The sequence below is a fragment of the Argentina anserina genome, chromosome 4 (assembly GCF_933775445.1).
Source record: "Argentina anserina chromosome 4, drPotAnse1.1, whole genome shotgun sequence".
NCBI classification, from domain to species: Eukaryota; Viridiplantae; Streptophyta; class Magnoliopsida; order Rosales; family Rosaceae; genus Argentina; species Argentina anserina.
The window spans coordinates 12,961,456-12,982,025 of NC_065875.1; the positions used below are offsets into that span (position 1 = coordinate 12,961,456).

The 20,570-nt window shown below is 38.5% G+C and overlaps 1 protein-coding gene across 1 annotated transcript; it reads left to right on the forward strand.

Moving 5' to 3' along the window:
* The first annotated feature begins 12,384 nt into the window (after nt 1-12,384).
* On the forward strand, nt 12,385-16,437 carry LOC126790136 (protein NO VEIN-LIKE). The gene is made up of 3 exons (XM_050516281.1): nt 12,385-12,843; nt 13,510-13,847; nt 14,627-16,437. The coding sequence occupies exons 1-3, from the start codon at nt 12,394-12,396 to the stop codon at nt 16,209-16,211; spliced, it is 2,373 nt and encodes a 790-aa protein (XP_050372238.1). The 5' UTR covers nt 12,385-12,393; the 3' UTR covers nt 16,212-16,437.
* The last annotated feature ends 4,133 nt before the right edge of the window (nt 16,438-20,570 follow it).

Consider the following 20,570-nt stretch of genomic DNA (forward strand, 5'->3'; position numbering starts at 1 on the left):
GTGGATGGTGTAGGAAGTGAAATGTTGGAGCTTTGAAGGCTGTGGGTGAGGTCACGCGCGCCGGTTTGGTCTGCGCGTGAGTCCCACGCGCGGCTCTTGGAGAGAGGCGCGTGAGCCTCCAATAATTTCATGACCATTAACTTTGCGAACAGTGATTCCGTGAACAGTGTTTCACGAACAATAATTATGAACATTAAGTTATGAACAATGTTTTGCCGGTAATATGTCGTCGCCTGTAAATTTTACGTATCGTTTCTAAGCACTTTATCATGCTATTAGGTGACCGACGAAACGAGTGAGGAAATCGCTCTCGGTGTTGTGAAAATTGCACTCAGGCAATAAAATGAGTAAATCTCACTGTGACGAGTCTACCATTGACGGTGACTCGTATTTACGTTTCTTAAAAAGATTGAACTATGACATGTATATAATATAGTGGGTTGTGTATGTGTATAAATGGTAAATACGATACATATATATGTGTTGTTATATTATATACTGTTACGTTTTTATTTTTAAATGAGTTTGTACTGTGGCAACTATATTTATATTATTGAGCAAGAGTCGCTTGGTTGTAGTACAATAAAACATGTGTTGATTGTTATATTGTACGCGGTTTTAACATTGAGTTTTGTTAAAACGTTTTCTAGTCTTCGGACGTTGTTGGCAATAATCGGAACCAAGTCTTGGCCGGGTGTCATTTACGATTCAGTTAGAGCTCTAGTATGTCTGTCGGTGTACTGCATGAGGGGTAACATATGGGTTGCCTGGGTCTCAGGAGTACCAATATTTTTGTTGATATTGGGTAACATATGGGTTGTCTAGTATCTGTCGGTGTACTGTATGAAGGATAACAGATGAGTACCTGGGTCTCATGAGTACCCGTATTTTAAATGTTATTTGGGTAAACAGACGGGTTGCCCAATGTTTCATAAGTACACATATTTTCAGTTATTATTGGATGACCAGATGGGATGTCAATGTCTTATGAGTACAAATATCTTTAAATGTCATCAAAAAAAATTTTGTATGCGATGTGTGTTATACTGTTAGTTTACTCATATGAGATGCAAAGCTTATCGGGTTTGTGTTTATAATCCCAGTGCACTTATTCGATGGTGTATGAGATAGTTTTGCAGGTGTGGATTAACAGAATTGGAAGACTTACTCAGAAGATTGTTGAAGTTTATTTCTTTTATTTGTGGTGAGGATTGAGAGAATTTTACATTTCTATTTGTTATAATACTTAAATTATAAACTGGTTATGTATTAATCAAGTCGACTGAGTCGTACAATGAACTCAGTTTCGATACACTGTTACTATAAGATTATTTCAATATATTTGAAATTATTTTAGAGTTTTCACGATTTCGAGTTTTATCATTCGAAATTTCGGGGCTGTGACATACAAGGATGTGAAACTACCAAATTCTTTCGGTATCGCTCCATTGGACTGATTGCCTGAGAAGTCGACCGAGGTCATGAAGACTTTTAAAATCTTTACTAGCTCTATCTCCAAACCTTTGTTGATAACTGTAATTGTATCTTGATACCGAACAATGCTAGCCCCATCACCTTGAAATTGAAGGTAATTGAGCTTCAATGTGTCAATTGTTTACCCATCATTGCATGCCATGCTATCAAATCTTTTGCAGGTACTTCACCATTGAAATTGTTGTTGGCTAGGTCAATGATTTGAAGCACCGGCCAAGTTCCACTAGTATCTGGACATCCAATGTGTCCATAAAACTCATTTGAGCGCAAGATAAGAACACGCAATGTGGATGTGTTCTTCAAAAAACAAGGAAAATGATGTGTTGTCTGATTGTTTCCAAGGTTCAAAACCTCTAACTTTCTGCAGTCGACAAGGGATTCTAGAAAATGGCCTTGTATACGATTTTCGCTAATGTCGAGAGTTTCTAAACTGCATTCTTTGGATAACAAGTCAATTTTTGTGAGATTGTTTCTTCTCAAATGAAGTACTGCAAGAGTGGTCATTGCAGTCAAACACTCGGGAATTGTGCCACTTAATGAATTATCAGACAGATCAAGAACCTCAAGCATCTGTGAATTGCATATTGAACCTGGAATGACCCCGTGGAGGTTATTGCTTGAAAAAGAAAAGAATTTTATTCTTTGAAGGTTATGAGTGTTTTAAATATCGGGATATATCAGCGATATAACGTTGATATTTAGAAACTGATAGGATAAATGTCATATCGCATCAATATATCTGTCAATTAAAAATATCGGGTCAACATGCGATATATCGGGTCAAACCGAGTTTGACCCAATATTTCGGTGGACTTATTTTTTTTCGGTGACTTTTTTTTTCGGGTGATTTTTTTTTAAGGAGACGATGTTGTTTTGAGGAATTTCAACGCAAATAGGCAGAAGGCTTCGCTGCTTCGCCCTTCGTAGCTTCATATCTTTCAACGCAACCACAATCTCATCCGAGTGTGACAGAAATTGGAGCACATTTCAAGAGATACACACAAAGAAGAGGAATATGCTAGATATCACAAGGATGAGCAAGTTGGTATATGTTCAATTCAATGCCAAAATCATCAACAAAAATTGAAGAAATGATAAGGGAAATGAGGCACTACTTGTCAAAGAAGCTAGGAAAGCACAAGAATGGCTTGTTAAAGATTATGTCATTGAAGATTTGACAATAGATGAACAAGTGTCCGAAGTTGGTAGTGAGATACCACCCTTGAGGGAAGTCCGAGAGGTAAGAGAGTTTTATGAAGATGATTTTATCACGTAAGATAAGGATGAAGATAATGGAGAAGATGCGTTTGACTTTGATTCCGATGATGAGAGAGTTTATAATGCATGAATGCATAATCAATATCTCAATCTATCTTTTGTGTACTTATTTTTGTTCAATTAGTATTTAGTAGTTAATATTATTTGGTATATTTTAAAGTATATGTTTATAAATATATTAAATTTAAATTAAAAATTAACAAAAACGATAAATCTGATCTCGATATATCCCCGTTATCTTCAAAGGTATGTGGTATCTTCGAGTTGAAACCATTCCTCGAGTAATCCAGATAAAAAACATCTGATGAGACAGTTGGAATTTGTCCTTTAAATTTGTTGGAATGAAGGTCGAGCACAAACAACTGAGTGAGATTGGAAACTGAAGAAGCTTTTAAAGTATCGAGAGAGTTGCATGAAAGATTTAGCGAATCAAGAGACTTGAGCTCCCAGATCCAATTTGGTACCTGACCACTTATTTGGTTATCTGAAAGATCCAAAACGGACAATATGGATTGATTTCTCAAAAAATCAGGGAATGTTGGCAAATTTCCTGAAGCTAGCCTCAAATGGATAAATTTAGGGAAGGATGGATATGATAAATTTCTAGCTAAGAAAAATGTTGTTGTACGAAAGATCAAGGGTATAGAGATATCTTTGATGTTGAAATCAATGTTTGAAAAAGTGAAAGCGTACCTCAACGTGTTTTCTTAAGAGCCTTGAATCTTAAAATTTGAGGTGCATAAGCGTAAATATATAATTATACACATACAAAAATAACAAAAATATATAAGAACTTACCAATTTATTGCATTTAGATATAATGAAATTCATAATCTAAACGTTTTAGATAGTTTTCATCAAATTAAACACATTATATAAATAAATATAAAAAGATACCTAAAAATATTATTTTCTAAAGCGTAGTAAAATGCGTAAAAGACATGAAAAACGTAGCATAAAACATAAAAGACGAAAACTTTTTAAGTCTCGGTGCCTAGATCAAAAAACAGAAACATTATATAAGTAGCCTTAAACTTTTTAAGCCTCAGGCGAGTATTGAGGCGAGTTTTTTAAAATATTGGTTGAAATTCATTAAGAGGAAATGAGCAGCTAAAATTGTTTGATGAAAGATAAAGACTCCGAAGCCCTCGAAAATTGAAGATAGACACATGTATTGGACCTTCTAGATTATTGCTACTCAAATCAAGAAATTCCAATGAGTTGGAGGGGTCATTAGAAACTTTAGGGAACTCACCTGAGAATTGATTCCCGGGAAGAGACAAACGATACAATGAGGTAAGAGAGAATAAAGAGGATGGAATATTACCGAAATTTCTTCCCTATGAAGGTTCACTTGTCCTACGTGTCAAATTTTCAGCCACTTTTTCCAGTGTCAATTTTTGATATGATGTTAGTCAATATAAGTCTGTCACCGTTTTTTTAATACAAGTAGAATGTAAAAGAAAACACATTTTTGTATTGTATCGTGGTGAAAACAGAGAAAGCTTTGATTGGAGTATAAAATTCATCATTCTATTGCGAACCATTCTTCTCTGTAGTAGCCAATATGTGATCCCAGACAAAGGGAGAGCCCTATATCGATGACGACAAAGTGACGACTTGGATCCGGAGGACGAAGTCGAAGACTGCCGCTGTCTCGATCTCGGTGGCGAGGGACGGGGGGGGGGGGGGCAAGGATGAGGAAGGTGGCAGTGATTAGAAAGAGGGATTTGAGGGAAGTAGGTGGGGTTTAGTGAGTGATTTGGGGATGAAGATTTGGGATTATGATTGGGAATTTTAATGAGGATGTGCAGTAGAAGGAGGTTGGGACCTTTGAGCGGGCCATGGTGATTAGAGAGCTTGAGGTTCTTCCATAGATTAAATGTCTTAGTTTGGGTTTCTGGGTGAGAACTGAGAAGAGTACTCAAAGGCTATAGGGACTCAGGGAGGACCAAGAAAGAGGGAGTCTTTCAGAACTAGTGAACTATTGTACAACCGAAAGCCAAAGGGCAATAAGGAATGTCTAAAATTTAAAATTATCTAAATTAATAAAAATTTAAAGAGTTGGACAGGTGTAAGAACCCTGCTTATGTCACGTATATTTAAAATTTTATGATAATTTTTAGGAAATACCATGACCTTTTGAAAATTTTAAATAATTTGGCATATTTAAAAAATGTCTCGAAAATTTGTACGTTGTAAGGGGATGCTCTCTATCTACTTATGTGATAATTTCACGTTATTCATAACCATGTGATACAGTTGCTCTTAAACATGTATTAAGTTATATGAGGTGAACTGAGTGGATCGAGATCCAAATATTATCGAAAATTTGTAAATTTTCTATCATACTCATATTTCACCATACTATGACATCCAACTGTTGATATATCTAAATTTCATTTCCACATTATAGTTGAATCGAAAATATATACACCTAATATGTTATGATTTATGTGGCTAAAATTGTCATCATAAAAATAAGACCGTTGGATGTGACCATGACAGTGTAATGTGGTTATGTTTCAAAATTTACCTACTTTTGTTAATGCTTGGATTTTGATCACGATATCAACCATTTGTAGCTTCCTACCTCCAAAAGGATAGATGTGTCCCATAGTAATAAATATATCATAATTTTTAAATGGGTGAATAGAGCACATCATTCTGAGAATGTAATAATTTTTAAAGAATCGTTCGAGTATTCATACTGTTTTTTAAGATTCTAGTAAGATTTCAAAAACTTGAAAATAAAATAAAGTCAAAAGAGTCCACGTGGCACATTTCCATCTTCACAAAACTTTTTTCAATAATTTCGTTAATTCAAAAAAATTTCAAAAATAACTCTAGTGCCCGAAAAAATTTCAAAAAATGAATATACTCCCATAGTGATTGCTTTATGCACCCATGTAAAAAAATTCAGTCATTTATCACCCCTTAGGGAGTAAGAATGAGATATAAATTTGGTGCATGGATCGAGGTCTAAACATTAATGAAAATAAGTAATTTTTTTAATGTAGTTATACTTCACTATATTGATAATATCCTACCGTCGTTTATTAAAAAATCATTTGTTATGTATAGTTGGTTTGGAAATGTACATACTTACATATAATATGTGAAACATGTTATACAATTTTAATAACCACGTTGTGTTTTATGTAACAAAATTTGACAAAATAAAAAATTGTTTGATTTGATTCCAAAAGTGAGATGTGGCTATTCTTAAATGTTTTAACTATATATGTTTGTCACTGTGTTTGAATCACGATATGAATAGATATTTTGTATATCCTACTTCAAAAATGGTATGTGTCTTGCGATCATTAGAATGTATTATTCTAAGAGCGTTATAATTTTATAAAAGTTTTTCGAGCACTCGAACTATTTTATAATGATTTCAAAAGATTTTCAGCATTTTAAAAATTAATATAAATATGAAAATGTCATGTGACAGTTTTGTGACCAGAGTCCAAACTGATAAAAGTAAAATATTTCATTTATACTAAAAGTGTGCTAATTTTCCTTTAAAAACAAAGTGTGCGAATTTACTCTTCTCCTTCACTCCTCTTTGTTCTCCTCCTCCTCCTCCTCTATTTTCTGGTATATCTTCCTCCTTATGTGTCTCCCCTTTTTCCTCCTCTTCTTTCTCATCTTTTCCCTTCTCCTATCTCATTATCTCTATCGACACTGATTACCCATTGTTCATAATATATGGTCTCATCACTCTCATGGAAACCCAGATTAGAATTTAAAAGCCCAGATCTTAATAATGGTAAAGCAGATGAAGACGGCTCCATATAAATTACCCATTTCATGTTCTTAAACAACTCTTTCATAGAAAACCCAGATTTTTTGTTGTGGGTACTGAATATGAAAAGCAGAAGAAATGGAGTCACAGTGGATTTGAATCATGGGTTGGAGATGTTTACTGGATTTTCTGCAATTGATATGGATGATATTGGCCTCAATTATATGTTAGTCCGGAAAAAGGTTGAACAGCCGAACAAAGAAACTCTAAAGAAGGGAAGGGAAGGGATTGACAGTCTATAGACGATGAGAAGAGCGACTTCGGTCTGGATTCTTAAAGATCTGACAAAGTTTTGGACCTCCTGCTTAGTTGCTCCTCATAGCTCCTAAAAATTAATGTCCCGGTTACAATACGAATGGTTAAAACACATTGTTGCGACCACTTTTTCGGTTGCGTAACCCAAGTCTGTTAAATCGTGCCGTTAAGATAAGAGAAAAAGTATTTTACAATCCATAAATCGATCTATACATGATATCCTATATATAATAAAAAAACATACACTTTTAACAACAATCTTCCCTAAATTCTTCCATGATTCACGCCAACACTCTCCCTCAAGTTGGTGCATACATATCAACCATGCCAAACTTGTTAAGTGAATCATAAAAGGCATTTTTAGACACTCATTTTGTGAGCATATCGGCAAGTTGCTCTTCTGTAGGAACAAAAGGAAAACTGATGATTTTTGTGTCTAGTTTTTCCTTTATAAAGTGACGATCAACTTCCACATGTTTTGTACGGTCATGTTGCACATGATTCTGGGAAATATCAATAGCTGCCTTGTTGTCACAGTATAGCTGCATAGTACACTTAGGCTTAATACCCAAATCTTGTAGCAAATTTCTAAGCCATAATAATTCACACACTCCCTGAGCCATACCTCTGTATTCTGCTTCAGCACTAGATCGAGCTACCACTTTTTGTTTCTTACTCTTCCATGTAACAAGATTACCCCCAACAAAGGTAAAATACCCTGATGTAGATCTCCGATCCGTTATATTTCCAGCCCAGTCTGCATCTGTGAAACCACAAACTTCAAGAATATTATTGTGATTAGAGAACATTACTCCTCTCCCTGGAGCTGACTTTAAGTACCTCAAAATCCTTACAACAGCATCCATGTGGTCCACACTGGGATTATGCATGAACTGACTCACTACACTTATTGCATACGCAACATCTGGTCTGGTATGTGATAAATAAATCAGACGTCCAACTAACCTCTGATAACGAGGTTTTTTAGTAGGCACTTGATCTAGATATTCTGCTAACCGGTGGTTCTGCTCAATAGGAGTATCAATAGGAGTGCAATCCAGCATACCGGTCTCTGTTAGTAGATCAAAGATGTACTTCCTCTGACACAGATAAATACCATCATTTCCCCGGGCTACCTCAATACCCAAGAAGTACTTGAGTGTACCTAGGTCTTTCATCTCAAACTCTGTGGCTAGTTGTTTCTGTAATCTATCCACCTCAACAGTATCGTTCCCAGTAACTACCATATCATCAACATATATAATTAGGGCTGTTACCTTTCCTTGTTGATGACTGAGAAATAATGTGTGGTTTGAATTACTCTGTTTGTAGCCAATTCTCCTCATGAATTGTGAGAATCTTCCAAATCAAGCACGAGGTGACTGTTTAAGACCATACAAAGATTTTCTCAATCTGCATACAAAGTTACTTGGAGAAGCGGCCGCATACCCCATCGGAAGATCCATGTACACTTCTTTTGTAAGCTCTCCATGAATGAATGCATTCTTAACATCAAACTGTCTAAGTGGCCAGTTTAAGCTAGCAGTAAAGGAGAGCAATACCCGAATAGTGTTTATTTTTGCAACAGGCGCAAATGTCTCATCATAGTCTATGCCATATGTCTGGGTGAACCCTTTTGCTACTAGGCGTGCTTTATACCGGCTCACTGAACAATCTGGATTATGCTTCACTGTAAACACCCAACGACATCTCACAGTCTTCTTGCCATGTGGTGGAGATACAAGCTCCCAAATATTGTTCTTTTGTAATGCTTCCATCTCTTCCTCCATTGCTTTCCTCCATTTTGGGTCTCTCAATGCATCATGCACTTTGTTAGGTACTGATACAGTAGATATTTGATTCACAAATGATTCATATGACTTAGACAATCTTTTGGTAGACATAAAATTTGCCACAGGGTACTTAGTTTTAGCCTGAAGGGTAGGTTCATATTTTTTTGTTGGCTAACCCCGAGTAGACCTATCTGGCAGGACATATTGTCTACTATTAACCTCACTAGTATTAGTCCCAATAGAATGACTAACCTCAGATGAGTGATATTCTGTACCAGGAGAGCATTGGTCAGATGTAGAAATAATAGTATGGGAGACATGAGGGGCAGTTGTGTTGTCATCTTCTGGTACTTGAATCTCTAGAGTGACTATACCGGAATCACCCGGTGGTGTCTGTATAGCGGACACATTTGTGATCTCAATTGATCATGTCACCATCTCTTCTGGCTTACTTGTCTCCCCCTCTCCATGATACAACTCATCAAAATATGAATTCTCCCCCTGAAGAGTAGTATCAGAAAAGGGAAAATAACTCATGTCCTCAAAGAAAGTAACATCCATAGTGACATAGTACTTTCCGGTAGGCGGATGATAGCACTGGTACCCTTTCTGATGTCCGCCATACCCAACAAACACACATTTAACGGCCCAGACATCCAACTTAGATCTCTGGTGTTTTGGAAGATGGAGAAAATCAACACAACCGAAAACACGGGCAGGAAGATTATGAAAAGAGGGTAAGGAGACATGAGATGCAAGCACCTCATATGGTACTTTTCCCTGAAGGACACGAGAGGGAAGACGATTAATGAGGTGGGCGGAAGTTATGACAGCATCACCCCAAAGGTATTTAGGCATATGGGCACTAAAAAGAATACACCGAGCCATGTCAAGTAAGTGACGATTTTTCCTTTCAGAAACTCCATTATGCTTAGGTGTATAAGGACACGTTGTTTGATGAACAATTCCGTGCCTGTTAAGGAACTTCTGAAAGACAGGATTCACATATTCTCCCCCCATTATCAGAACGAAGAACTCTAACGGTGGCATTATATTGTGTTTGGACAGTGGTATAGAAGGCTTGAAAAGCGGGAAAAACCTCATCTTTAGTTTTGAGGAGAACAATCCATGAAATACGGGTGCAATCATCAATAAATGACACATAATACCGCATCCCTGACACAATAGACTCTTTGGAGGGTCCACAAGCATCAGAATGAATTAATTCGAAAGGAAGAATATGTTTATTAGAAGTACTAGGGGAATAAGTAGATCGATGACTCTTGCCCAAAACACATGTTTCACAATGTAAAAGTGACTCATCCACACTAATGAACAAAGATGGCATAGATTTTTTCATAACACTAAAAGATGGATGCCCTAAGCGACAATGCCATAACCAAATTTCACTTAACTTGTCAGAAGTGGAGATTAAAGCGGTCCGAGACTGTGCCCCTAGTTTATCCCCCGCATATGTCTGATCCAGATGAAACAACCGGCCCCTCAGATACCCCCGACCAATTAACTCTCCGGTGAGAAGATCTTGAAATATCACATACATAGGAAAAAATGTCACATAGCACTTAGCATCAGCGTTCAATTGGGGAACATATATCAAATGATGAGATAAAGCAGGTACATAGAGCACACTGTGAAGCTCTATTGTGGGAGTAATACGAACTGACCATTTCCCTAATATGGGAAATGCCTCACTATTAGCATTAGTAACATAGGGTACTGGTGGAGGAGACAATACGGTAAAATAAGATTTGTCATAAGTCATATGATCAGACGCACCCGAATCAATAATCCATGTATCAAAACCAACAAAGTTAGTGATATTTAAAGCCATACCAATTTTGACAGATACTTCAAATTTCAGAACTTCAGTTGTGTCTTCAGAACCCATTGAAAAAGAATTTGAAAAGATCAAGAATTATACAGCGGAATTACCAAAAAACTGATAAAACCTGCCTTGGGTGCACGGGCACTGTCGGTGAACCTACACTGACAATCAAGAATACCAATTCTGGGCCGGGTCGAATCCGGTTCGTCTGGAAACCGGGTCGGGTCAGGTATGGGCCGGGTCAAATTTGGGCCGGCCGGGCGGGTTGATGCTGGGCCGGACCGGGCGTGTCGGATCTGAATCTGGAAATCGGAAGCGCTGATTTCACCGGCGAATGCAGCGGCTTGATGCGGCGGCACTGGTGGCGAGGAGGAGGGCTTGACGCGGTGGCTCTGGTGGAGGATAGAGATGGCGCCGGTGGAACGCTGGCAGCGGCGGAAACGAGAGGCGAGCTCAGGTGGAGCGAGATATCACCGACGCGAGGAGGAGCACAGCGGGGAAGACCGGGAAGGAGCTGGGACGAGTCGGATATACCGACTGAATATGCTTGCAGCGCAATCGGCTTGCTGACGTCGCCGAACCGCAAGGCCTGTGACTTGCTGACGTCGCCGACGAGCTCCAGGGAGGGTGGCAGCTAGCTTGGCTTCCTCTAGTTCACCCACCGGAAAAAACAAACTACAAAAAACGAACCCAGGAAAAACATAGCACTGCTCTGATACAAAGAGGAAAAGTATTTTACACTCCATAAATCGATCTATACATGATATCCTATATATAATAAAAAAGCATACACTTTTAACAACAATCTTCCCTAAATTCTTCCGTGATTCACGCCAATAAGATATATGGGGTGGACCTCCACGAGATGGAGGGAAGAACCTCCGGAATATTCCCGCTTAGCATATTATCATCCAATCTGAGTCTCTGCAAGTTAGAAAGGTTTCCCCAAGTGGAGCATTTGATATCACCAGTCAGACCATTGTAAGAAAGGTCTATGATCTGCAAATTCTTGGCTCTTTCAAAACATGGAATTGAACCTTCAAAGTGATTTCCAAACATCTCTAGCTCTTTCAAATTCTTTGTAGGCCATTTTTGTTTTTGTTTTTTGGGTTTCTGATAGCAAGTATCTTTTGTTTCTTTTTGAATTATTCCTTCTTACATTTCAAAAAAAGTGAAAGCAAAATGTTATGGAATTACTATTGAAAGCGGGAAATGCATAACAATGTAAAGCTAAACAGATGACACATGGAGCTGTGTGACAACACACCAGGAGATTCAGCAAATGGAGCAAACATAGAGATGCAAACATAATATAACATCGTACACTACCGTGTGTTTAATGACATATGCCTTCTTATAAGTGAGAGATCGTACGTTAATCTCACAATTGACCGGTTTTAGCATAATAGTTATATATAGCAGGTTCCAATGGGCCGATGATTGTAGGTAGAATAATGTCTTTACCTTGAAGCTTAGGCTCTTCTCAAGGGTTATAGTGAAGACTCATTATTCTTTTATTCTTGATCTTTAGAAACATGGACTCACTCATAATATAATGCTAAGTCATTTTATCTATTTGGTAGAGATCACATGGATGTCTAAAAGTTCTTTGGGCTTAAAATTTATTGGGATTCAAAGCTTCACTCGTAGGTAAGACGGTGAGTGAGAAACTGAGAATGAACCCAGAAGTTTAGATCTTTGGTCTCACCAGTGCAGGGTAAGATGGGACTGTGAAATGGTAAATAAGAAGGACTGTAAAAGTAATAATAATAATGATAAAGACAGTGAAGTGGTTAGATCGGAACGGGTCGGACTGCTTTTTTGGAGCTACCGAGGCACCCGACCCGGCAATGTAACAGAAGTAGGGAGTTTGCCGCACCTTTCTTCGGTACTCGTTCAGTTTTCTCCTTCCCGCTATGAACGCTCCTCCTTTTTTCTTCTCCGGCGGCCCATGGAGCCAGCCACCGCCGCCATTTGTCTTAAACCCCAATTTGATCCTCCAAAACTCCCTCAATCTCTACACCTACCTTTCAAACCTCGCCTTTACACCCCACTACCACCCAGCTCTCCTTCCCAATAATTTCCCAATCCAAAACCCTAGCTTCGCCCCCAAGCACTTCCCGTGCCCAGCATTCCGTCCTCCGCCTCAGCCTCCGTCCCAGAACCGGAAGCAGCTGCTGCTGGAGAGAATCGACCGCGCCGTGGAGACGGCTCGCGCCGACCTGATCGCCGCCGGGGAAGGCGTCTCGGCGTGGAAGGTGTCGCAGTTGGCGATTCGGAAACTGGAGGTTGATTGCTGGAGCTCTCTAGGGTTTCAAATGCAGCAGGTGCCGTCTCTACATCGCCTCATGCTCACTGAAGGCAAGGTAAATTGTCTAATTCAATCTCGAATTTCGTTTTTGATAAATTATTTTGGTAAATAAATTTTTAGTGGTTGAAGAATTAAGATTTGGGAATTGAAGATAAACAAACCCTAGTTTGGACTGTTGGGAATATATATATGGAATAAAAGGAGCTATGTAATTAATTTAGTTGTTTGTTGCTGATATTGAATACTAGTTTGAGATGAAAAGGGAACTATTGATGTTTATGAGATGCTAGTTGGCCTAAGATTAACAATTTCAAAAGGCATGAGGGTGGAATGGTGGGTTAGTATACCGATGACTTAGATGAGCCATTATAATCACTATTCAGAAGTTATAATCGAGTTTTGTAGATTTTCGTGAGGTCAGTAATCTTGATGTTTAGACTTTCAGTATAAAATTTCATATCTGATCTGGAGTGGGAGCAATCATAGATTGAAACTTGAGTGTTAAGTTTTATGATGCAGATTCAAAATATTTGCAATTTTATTATGAGAGTATAGTAATCATTGTCCAATATAACTCATACGCATTAGGCAACATGCAAATTTACATTTTATATTGTATTTTCTGAAACCAATTTAATGATGAGATAGATACCTATTGAATTTTGTGTCTTTCTGTATATAATCCCACCAAATGATTTACTTATATTCTATTGGAATTTAGATAAATGCATTTATCCATTGTTTTGTTGGGGTTCGAAGAATTGCTTCTTTGTATGATCTGGAAGTAGCAATCTGCAAGAATGAGGGCGTTGAACAGTTTGAAGAGCTGGGATTGGGCCCTTTGTTGCAAAATCCTCTTGTCTTGCATTATTTTTCAGTTAAGTGTGATGCGACTGAAGTGTATAAGATTACGAGTGAGGATGTAATATCTTTACTTTCTGAGTTCATGAATACTTTTAGACATACATATATAAGGGTGGAAGAATTTTTAGATTTCATTGTAAAGAAGTGCACAGTTGCAAGCAAGGAAGACCTTGGAATACGAATTCACAGTTTGGGGTATGTAATATCCATCTTTCTTTCTAATTTGCAATAAAAACACATGGAATTTAGTGTAAATTTGATTTGGAAAATGTACTATGCTATATGACATGTTTCAATTTTCCTTGCATATATGACTGTTAAGATTCTGTTTATACTAGGCAGCTTGAATTCCAAAGATACTTTGTCAGGCTTTTATGGTTATATTTTCTTGTATGCATGATTAATATGACCGCTAATGATACGGTGCTAAAATCAGTAATGGAGGGTGAGTTTGTTAGATCTACTCAACTTTGTTTGTGGTTGTGATCTGTTCGTAAACAGTTGGTACACTTTATTGGCACCTTTTGTCCACATATGGCTCGATATCCTCATTGTACTTTTTTACTATTTCAATTCAATTGGGTTCATTGTAATGATACAACTTTATTGCTCTGACGCTTAAGCCTTCTTTTCTTTGGCATGGTTGCAAACAAATAATGGGTCTGTACTTTTAATGGTAGCATGGGTTACAATTAGACAATCAAACAAAAATTTCAAACATTAGTTACCGATTGGGTATATTATTGGTGTCTGAGTGGGCAGACTTTTATGGTTTAAATGAATTCACCTATAGCTCTGTGTGATTAAGACACCAAAAAGCTATCCAATTTACCATTAAATTACTTTCTGAATCAAGTTACGATTTTGATGGCCGAAGTTAGTGTCATGATATTGTGCATATAATGCGTCTGATTCTCTCTTTTCAGTATGCAATTTTAGAATACCATTGATTGAAGTAGTTTTCATGACCACAGGATGCATATATCAGCCATCCGGGTTGCTAGGGATTTAGAATCTGCTGCTCTGAAGAAATCTGGAGAGTTAACTATTCAAAAACCAGATTCCAGTAGTACGAAGCGACCATGGAGAACGCAGCAGAAAGAACATTTTACCACCTCCATACGTAAACTGTTCTGTGGCAAGCACATTAGGTTTGATTCAGAGAGTGAAGGTAGTGATGATGAATTTAATGACCATGTTAGAAGCAACCAGGTTAACCTGCCTTCACAATCTGATAAAAGTTCTGACAGATTGGACAGTGAGAATGGTTTGGTTGTCTCTCCATCACAATCCAAGGGTCCACTCAACCAGGTCAACTTATCGTCGCAATCTGCTGAAAGTTCTGATAGAATGAACATCGATGGTGGTTTGGTTATCTCTCCATCGCAGTCCAAAGGTCCACATCCCTCATTGAAATTGCAGCAAGATAAAAGTTTTGGTACCATTTGTCATCGTGTTGCTACATTTTGCTCCATACATAAGCAGTTTTGTGGCAAGCACATTAGGTTTGATTCTGCAGATGACTCAGAGGATGAAGGTAGTGATGATGATTTTCTTGATGAAGAAGAGAATAACAGTGACCAGGTCATATGCAGTGTGGTTAACTTATCATCACAATCTGGTGGAAGGTCTGACCGTGTGAGCACCTGTCCTTACCCATCTGCAATGGAAGAGATGCAACGACTTGGGTTGGAGCAGCCTTCCCCAGATAGTGGTAGCCAAAAGCACAAAGAGACTATTGACTCAGTCCAAAAGAAACGAAAACCTGAAAATCTCGCAAGTACAATATCTCTGCCCCCCAAATTGCGCAAGACAGAAAAGGTAGAACTAGTAGCTCGGCCAATAGAGACTGGCAGGCAAGCCGATAATGTTAGAAATCTGGATAGAAACAAAGTGGAGTGCTGGCCCCCTGTTGATTGGAGAACTGCGCCAAGGTATGATTGTGCTTCTGCAAATGGTCTTAGGACACAAGCACCAAATTTACAGCCTAGAAGTGACATACAAATGGAGGATAATAGTTATGACAGATGTGTTAAACAGATGGATACGAGGATTCCCATTACAGATACTCCTCAATGGGGCTCATCTAACTCCGGCAAGAGAGATCGTCTTAGTACTTGCACGCCTGATGCAATACAAGCAAAGGAGACTGGGAGACTAGGTGAGATTGCAGCTTTTAAGTACTTTGTCGAGAAAGCTGGCAGGTCAGCTGTGAAGTGGGTTAATGAGCATAGTGAAACAAGGCTACCGTATGATATAGTTGTAGGGGAGAATGAAGATAGTAAGGAGTTCATTGAAGTTAAAGCAACCAGAAATCCAACCAAAGACTGGTTTGAAATGTCGGTGAGACAGTTGCAATTTGCCGTTGAGCAAGGGGAAGCATTCAAAATTGCTCATGTCATTTTATCAGATAATAATGCTGCGACTGTGAGGGTATACAGCAATCTGGAGAAACTATTGATGAAGCATAACAATCAGGAGCCACGGGAACAGGATTGCAAGCTGAAGTTGGTTGTCTTGGTGCTTGAGCCGCAGAAGGAATACACAATTGTGTCTTGAAATTCACTTCATGGTGATGATCTCTACATGTTTAAAGTGGGCTCAATATATTTGATCACTGTGCACAGTACAGCAAAGATTATGGATGAAATCAGGCCTTACATTTGGGATTTTAGTAGTCTTTGATATGATGTAGCTTCAGTTCACCAATATATGTCGCTTGTTTACTGCTTTTGTGGTTAAACTAAAAGTGTAAACCAAGTAACTGATGAATTTTTTCTGGGTATAAAACGTAAATTGATAACAGCAATCTTGCGAATGTCAAGGTGAAATGGTTTTCGATACCGAACCACCTATCATGATCAAATGTTACACAATTTTGGTTTGTCAAATATTGTCTTGGTCAGGTTTAACGACATGTGAACATTGTATCCATCTTTCAACTTTCCTATTACAACACCTGATATTTCGTGTGTTGAACTCATACATATTTGTCTACATTTAGGAACATCACTTGGACCTGTTGTACAAAAACCGGGTTCAATAACAAAGAAAAGTAACGTTACCTCAAAAGTAGCTTTTTTTTCTTGACCAAATTATATTGAAGGTTTGTAGGGAAACATGATGGGAACAACTACGAGTTGGTAGGGCGGACCAGCACAGTTGCACTACCCACCTCTCGGTAATCCCGTCTGTGCCGGTTGGAGCTCCATCGGCGACCCACAACGGTTGGAATATGCAAAAATCAAGTTTCTGAGCAGATTCCGGCCGCCGTGGGTCGTCGATGGAGCTCCGACCGACACAGATGGGACTGCCGAGAGGTGGGGAGTGCGGCTGTCGTGGTCCGCCCCGCCTTTGTAGTATGTCGTCACTGGAATTGGCGAATCTGTATCTTACGTAAGGTACGAACGTCCACATCTGAAAATTCTCCTATATATATACACATACATATCCCTCTAAGGACACCTGGCTTTTGAATATCGCCCGATTTTAACATCTCAAACAATTCTTATTGAACTTGACAGGATCAGAATTAATTTCATGCCTGTGTACGTAGAGCTGTGGTGTATACTGTATAGAGTATAATCCGAAAAGAAAATATAAAAAAAAAAGTAAAAAAAGGCACACGGGAAAACAAGGGGTTGTTTTAATCACTAGTCTTCTCCGCTGAATCCATGTCCGGCAACGCTGAATCCATGTCCGGCTACCCTCACCAGTCTAATGACGGATCCACGTTTGGGCAAGCTTAGGCAGCTGCCTATACTGGGATTTTGCTGCTGACCTTGGAGTAGGAGTAGTGGCGGATCCACGTTTGGGCAAGCTTAGGTAGATGCCTATATTGGGATTTTTCTGCTGGCCTTGGAGTAGGAGTTATTTTGGAGAAAGGCACGGTGAAAATGGCAGATTCTGGCAGCTTGTTAATGAATTCACTGCCCAAAAGCGACATCGTTTACTCACATTTTTCTTTGCTAAAACACGCGCACGTCGATAGGTAAACTCCTTCACCTAATCACCTTCTCGGCTTCTCTTCTGAAGATGTTCATTCCCAGACCATAATTCGGCAATTCCCAAAATCAAAAACTCTTTCGAGTCTTCTCAAATCTCAACTTTGATCACTCATTCACTCCCAAAGGCCAAATCCTCCAACGCAAGTCAGTGTTTAAGTGAAGCTATTCATATGATCATTATATCAATCATATGTTTTTCATTTTTTTTCTAATTTGTTGGTTAATAGTTCTAAGTTCTTTGAAGGTTTGATATGTTGTAACCTTGTTGCTTGAGATTGAATGTTTTATAGTGATTATTTGTTCAAAGCTTTGATTGAATTGCAGTAAACACTAAAATACTACTGTTACATTAGTGATAGTGAATACTGAATAGTGATTATTGAACTTTTGAAAGTTAATTCAATTGATTGTAAAACATAGGTTGACTTAGAGTTTGTTGTTTGCAGAATTAGATTTATTAAGAAATTGATTCAATTGTTGATTACAGTGCTAGAGAAATATTTTCAAAAAATACCAAGAACAGAGGAACCTTCAATCCTTCATCATCGAAGAAGGGGAATGACAATGTTGATAGTGAAAGTTCAAAGAGAACAGAATTTGAAGAAGTGTTGGAAAATCTTCCTTCAGACCCTGCACGTCGAAAGCGTATTTTGGATTATGATCAAAATATTCATGATCAAGTTAGACGAAGTTATCTGCTTCAGGGTCCTTGTCAACCTAGGTTAACAAACCACATTTGCATGAAATTTGTGAGATTTTGGGGGTTGGCCACACCACCAACACCCACACTTGAGCCACATATAAATGTGCTTAATACTCATGTTTTTTTGTAGTGTGCACACATAGAAGTTTGGGCGGAGGTGGTAGTGGTGCGCGTGCCGCCGTCTATGGCGGTGTGTGGGAGCATATGAGGGCGGCATGGACTAGGTAATAGGCCTAGGATGATGTAGGAAGGAAATCGCTGGGTTTTAGGGGTTGTGAGTGAGCTCACGCGCGGCTACTGTGGGCGGCGGAGGAGCGCCACGCGCGGTCGTCTGTGGCAGCGCGTGAACAGTGTTACATGAACATTTTTTCTGTGAACATTATTTCATGAACAATATTTGGTAAAACAGTGTTTCATGAATAATATTTGGTAAAACAGTATTTCATGAACAATATTTGGTAAATAATAGTGTTTCAGCTGTAATTAATATTCACCTGAGATTTTACGGGTTGTTTTCTAAGCATGTTGTTATGCTATTAGGTGACAAACGAAACGACTGAGGGAATCGCTCTTGGTGTCGCAGAAGTTGCGCGCTGGAAATAAGGTGACTAAATCTCACTATGACAAGTCTACTCTTGGCGGTGACTCAAATTTATTATTTCTTAAAAAGAGTGAACTCTGACATCTATATAATATAGTGGGTTGTGTATGTACACAAAAATGGTAAATACGATACATATATATGACTTGCTATATTATATAATGTTACGGTTTTTATTTAAATTATGAGATTGTATTGTTTTCGATTAATTGTGGCGGATGAGACCGGAAGGGAGATAACGTACTTTCCGTTATGATGGATTATTGGAGTGACTATATATATATTGTTGTGCAAGAGTCGCTTGGTTATAGTACATAAACATGTGTGGATTGTTATATTGTACGTAGTTTTAACATTGAGGCTTGTTAAAACATTTTCTGGTCTTTAGACGTTGTTGGCATTAAATCGGAACCAAGCCTTGGCTGATCAGTTAGAGCTCTAGTCTGTCTGCCGGTGTACTGCATGAGGGGTAACATATGGTGTGCCTGGGTCTCATGAGTACCCATGTTTTAAAATGATATTGGGTAACATATGGGTTGCCTAGTGTCTCATGAGTACACATATTTTTACATGATATTGGATAACCAGATGGGCTGTTCAGTGTGTCATGAGTACACATGTCTTAAAATGTTATCTGTTATATTTCCTTTGTATGTGATGTATGTTATAATATTGGTTTACTCATATGGGCTACAAAGCTTACCGAGTTTGTGTTTACAATCCCGGTGCACCAAATCGATGGTATATGAGATAGTCTTGCATGTGGGGATTAGCAAGCTCAGAGAGCTTACTCAGAGGATTACTAAGGGTTTACTTCTTCTGTTTGTGGTGAGGATTGAGTGAATATTACATTTCCAATTGTTTTAATACTTGAGTGTATAAACTGGTAATGTATTATTCAAGTCAACTTAGTCGTACTGAGAACTCAGTCTCGATACACTGTTGTTGTAAGATGATTTCATTATATTTGAAATTGTTTTAGAGTTATTATGGATTCGAATTCAAATTTTTATCATTCGAAATTTCGGGGTCGTGACAGTTGATATCAGAGCAAGGTTGCGTATTTGGTGATCTATCAATATCATCCAAGAGCGATGGCTCGACTGTAGCGGATCCCCATCATATGCTCTTTGTATTGATATGTCACTGGGTACGCATGAGTGTTAGGAGCCTCACCTTAAGGTTTGGTAGTCTAAATAGAAGTGTTGTGATGATACTTCAATAATTATTTTTCCCTCTAGATATATTGGTTAATATATGTTGGATCTATTTTAGTTGGGTCCAAGATTATACATGTATTGACTAAGTGTTTAAATGTTTTAAGGTGATCAATTTAGAGAAGGGTTGTGCGAGAGGCCGAGGCCGAGCTACGGGTGGAGGCCGAGTCCGCAATGTGGAGAACCTCTATAAGGAGGAGGCACCACCGGTCGAGCAGGTTGATCCCGAGGCTGTTGTTAGAGACAAGGGCCATGTGCTTAAGCTGATTTAGGACATCAATAGTCTGTTAGCGCCATCATTTCATGGGTGGTTTGGATCATATGGTGGCAGATCATTGGATCGAGAATATAGAAACCTACTTTGAGATGGTGATGTGCTCGGAGATTGAG